The 4487-nt window shown below is 49.2% G+C and overlaps 1 protein-coding gene across 1 annotated transcript in view; it reads right to left on the reverse strand.

Moving 5' to 3' along the window:
- SUV39H1 (suppressor of variegation 3-9 homolog 1) overlaps positions 1–2873 on the reverse strand; it is a 10820-nt gene extending 7947 nt beyond the window's left edge. Inside the window, exons 1-2 of the mRNA XM_021709687.1 lie at positions 2556–2873; positions 121–783 (exon numbers count right to left, since the gene is read on the reverse strand). Coding sequence (XP_021565362.1) covers positions 121–783; positions 2556–2648 — 756 coding nt within the window. The 5' untranslated portion in view covers positions 2649–2873. The remainder of the gene's footprint in view (positions 1–120; positions 784–2555) is intronic.
- Positions 2874–4487: the final 1614 nt, after the last annotated feature.

Here is a 4487-nt window from a genome sequence, read left to right on the forward strand (position 1 = left end):
CCCCCCCCCCCCCCCGGGAAAGCAGGGAGTTTCAGGCACATAGTGAGGACAGCTGGGCACACACACTGCGAACACATGGTGGGAAGAGCTGCACACACACGCCCGGCCCCGTCTTCCTACCTCTCCCACGTATTCCATGACGAAGCTGTTCTTCCGAATCTTCTCCAGTGTACGGACACCCCAGCCACGCCCATCATCCGTGCGGAAGATGCAGAGGTCATAGCAGATGCCTTTCTGTACCACACGATTGGGGCAGTCACAGCCGCAGCGGCAGCGGGAGTTGCACTCATAGATGGGCAGCCCCGCTCGAAGCCTCACCTGGCCCTGGTCGTTATAGGCAAACTTGTGCAGTGACGCCCCCGGGCAGCAGCCTCCAGTGGGTGCCCACAGACAGTCCTGGCATTCACAGCCCACGGCTACCTGGTTGAGGGTGATGCCTTCACCAACACGGTACTCATTGATGTACACAAAGGCCCGTGGGGGCCCTTCCAGGTCCACCTCATTCTCCACGGTGATGCGCCCCTGATGGCTGCGCTTGGCATTGAGCTCCCGCTCCCAGCTCTGGAGTGCCCGCCTCTGCTTGGCCTTCTGCACCAGGTAGTTGGCCAAGCTTGGGTCCAGGTGCCGGGGGATCTTTGACCGGTGGTACCGCCGGAGCAGCTCCCTTTCTAAGTCCTTGTGGAACTGCTTGAGAATGCGTATACACTTAAGATTCTGCCGTGGCTCCCAAGTGCTCTCTGAGTCTGGGTAGCCACGCCACTTTACCAGGTAATATTCCTGCTCCTGTTGGGGTAGGGGTCAGAGGAATGGGAGCACCATAAATGGTGAGATCCTTGGGCCAGCCTTCATGGGGCTTCCATCCCAAAGCTGACACATAATATCCACCACTCCCCACCCCCTTTCTGAAATGACTCCATGTCGTGGTTAAAAAGCATGGGCTCTGGAGTGAGGATCACTAGGTTCAAATCTTGCTCTCCCTTTAGTATCTGTCCAAATTCCAACTTTTGATTTAATCTTCCAAACCCGCTCCCTCCTCTGTCTACCTCATCACCTGTTCCCTCCTATCTATTCAGGCCCAAGCTCCTGGGGTCATCCTAGATTCTTTTGCTCACATTCCCCACATACACTCTCCATACATCCTGTCAGCCCTGCCTTCAAAATACATCTACATCTAGAATCAGACCCCTTAAAACCATCCTCACTGCCACCATCATGGCTAGCCTGGACCCTGACAGAGCCTCCCTACTGGACCCTGCTTGCCCCCTACAGGCTGCTTTCTTGTCTTTTTTTTTTTTTTTTTTGAGTTGGAGTCTCACTCTGTTGCCCAGACTGGTCTAGAACCCCTGAACTTAGGCAATCCTCTTGCCTCGGGCTCCCAAAGTGCTGGGATTACAGGCTTGAGCCACTGCGCCCAGCCAGGCTGTTTTCTACACAGCAGCCAGGCGGAACTGACTGGTGGCTCTAGGATAGAGATGTTTTTGTTTTTTGTTTATTGTTACAGTAGAGCTCTTTTGTCCAGGCTGGAGTGTGTCCCGGCTGGATGCAGTGGCACAATCACAGCTCATTGTTGTCTCAATCTCCTGGGCTCAGGCAATCCTTCTGCCTCAGCCTCCTGAGTAGCTGGGACTACAGGCACACGCCACCATGCCCAGCGAACTTTTTTTCTTTTTTTCATAAATATGAGGTCTCACTACGTTGCCCAGGCTGGTCTCAAACTCCTAGGCTCAGGCAGTCCTCCTGTCTCAGCCTCCTAAAGTGCTGGGATTACAAGTGTGAGCCACCACGACCAGCCTAGGGTACAGTTTAACAGCAGTCTGTCTTCATTTAGACACCTAGGTACAAATCCTGAATCTGCCATTCCCTAGCTGTATGGCCTTAGGTAAGTTATTTAACTTTGCTGGGCCTCAGTTTCCTTATTTGAAAATAAGAAAATAGCTAACATTTTTCTAGCATTTATTATGTAACAGGTTCTAAGTAACTTACATGCATTAATAACCAATATAACCCTCACAGCTTTATAGAAGGTACATACTATTGGTCATCTTCATTTTACAGATGAGGGAAATGAAGTACTGAGAATCTGAGTATGTAGCCTGGGGTTACACAGCCAGGATATGAACCCAAGCATGCTGGCTCCAGTCTGTTCTCTTAAGTATCTTGCCATTACCTCCCCTCTGTTCCTACTTCACAGTTATTAGAAAGACTGAATGAGTTTTTGAGAGGACATGTCTGACACACTGAAAGTGCTGTTAGCTGTCAACATCTCCACTCCTTGGCATAGCATCTCAATCTCTGCAATTGATTTGTACTCCTTGGGAGGTGGAAAGAAAAATGTATTTGGGGATTTAGTTTGGCTCCTGCCTCAGAAAGCCACTTAGTTTCCCCATCTGTAAAATGTGGACAAAAAGATCTATTCATCCTATTTTTTCAGGATCAAAGGAGAAAATTCCCTTTGGAAATAGATGCAGGCATTGGAGAGCACGAGGGCAGGAAACCAATTTCCTTGAGACCTGCTCCCCCTCCCCCCCGCCTGAGCATGGTCACCCCAGACTCACTCGGATCTTCTTGTAATCACACAGGTACTCGACTTCAAAGTCATAGAGGTTCCTCTTAGAGATACCAAGGGCGGGGCAGGACAGCTTGGCCATTCTGCACAGGTCCTGCAGCTGATTCCAAGAAGACTTACAACACACGTTACAGCCTGGAATGGAGGGGGATGCGGGGGCGGCGGAAAGAACTATTACTGGGCAGCCTGACCAGGCCAGGGGTGAAAGGGGACCCCAAATCTTCTATGGGACATCACCAAGACTGCCTGAGAGTCAGGGACCTTTACTACCTGGGCTTCCACAAAGCTGAGACTCTCCTGCAACAGAAATGTGTCACTTCCTTGAACCCCAATGCTCATTGTCCAAGGCTACCCCTGGAACATCAGACCTCAAAGTAGGATTTCTGCATGGATTGTCCTAGAGGAATCTGTTCCCAAAGTTTCAAATTCCCTCTATACTATTCCTAAAACTGCCTGCAAACCTGCCTGGGGTTCAGGACCTGATCACCCTTCTCCTCACTTTGCAAAACAAAGAGAACCCCCTATCTCAGCAGGATGCACTGCCCTGGGGGGGAGGGGATGAGATTAAAACCTCCAGGGCACCAAACAAAGGCCTAACTAGAAAGACAGGTCTTTAATCTTTTATCTGAAACTCCTGGGCCAGATGTTTTTTGAAATTCAAAATTGTTTGGATTTTACAAGGAGAGTTCTAGAATATTCCATATATCACCTATCACCCCAGCATGGTCAGGGGACTCAAGCTATAATCAAACACATTTACAATCCTGCAGCAAAAATATGAATTTTCCACATTAAGTAAAAGAAATAAAAACGTAAAATAGCCTCATGGAATAGTCCCAGTTTATAATCTACTTTTGCCATGAACGGTGCCAAATTTAAGAAAATATTTCAGTTTTCAGGTCTTTTGGGATTTTGGAATTATGAATAGGAGATTGTGGAATGATACTACATTACAGGAAGGTTTCTTGAATGATCAATATAGGTGCTTTAAACCCACAAGGTATATTTTTTCATGCTGTATTTTGATTCTCTGTCTCATCCACATCTCTGTGAAGGGTAAAGTTCGTCGAATGGGATATCCTCTGAATTCAGGAACACACAAAGCAGTACAGGTTAGTGACATCAATTCTTTTAAATATACCTGGAATATTTCTGGGACTGCCAAGGCATATCCCTAATTAATGTGCTTTAGAAGCCATTTTATCAAATCGTGTCACAAAACATGCCAAGTGTAGTCAGTCCTCATCCTATTTCATCTTTTAAAAATATTTAATATTTTCTACCTCCCATCACAAACATCAAACTTAAATTCATGATAAAATACTCTAGATGTCAACCTAAAAACGTACAAGAGCTTTCCAGAATTATTTGTGTGCAACGTCCCCCTTCAGCCACCAGGCAAGGCCTAGTGGAGACTGAGCCTAGTCTGCGCCCACGCTTTCCTCTCCCTACTAGCCTCTCCCTTGCAAACCCCCTAAGCTGCATGTGAATCTCAAGTGGTCTCCACTAACATCTCCAGCTGCTGGCTATGCACTGGCCACAGCTGGACTCTCCTACCTCCGAGGTGCCCTTCGCACTTGTGGAGCCCATCCTTCTCCACGGCTTTACTCACACAGAGGAGCCCCCTAACATACTGAGTCACCCCTCTTACCCTGCACATGGGAGAGTGCAGCTATCCTGTTGAGGCCCCATTTCCCTCTTCTGGGGGAGCCTCTACGCCAGACCCGTCCCTTGCACCATGCTGAGAAGAGGCACTCTCCCTCCTGAAGAGTCCCCCGTCCCCCCACTTTGGTGGGGGGGGTCCATCCCTCTTCTCTTCCCTCCCCTTCCGGCATCTCGCGTGGACACCGAACGGGTAACGGTCACCGGGTGCCGATTTTCCCGCGCGCGGGCGCGGCCTCCCGGATAAGCCCCTGCGCGT

This window comes from Carlito syrichta, unplaced genomic scaffold, assembly GCF_000164805.1.
Source record: "Carlito syrichta isolate Samal-C Ts95f unplaced genomic scaffold, Tarsius_syrichta-2.0.1 Scaffold273620, whole genome shotgun sequence".
Lineage (NCBI taxonomy): Eukaryota > Metazoa > Chordata > Mammalia > Primates > Tarsiidae > Carlito > Carlito syrichta.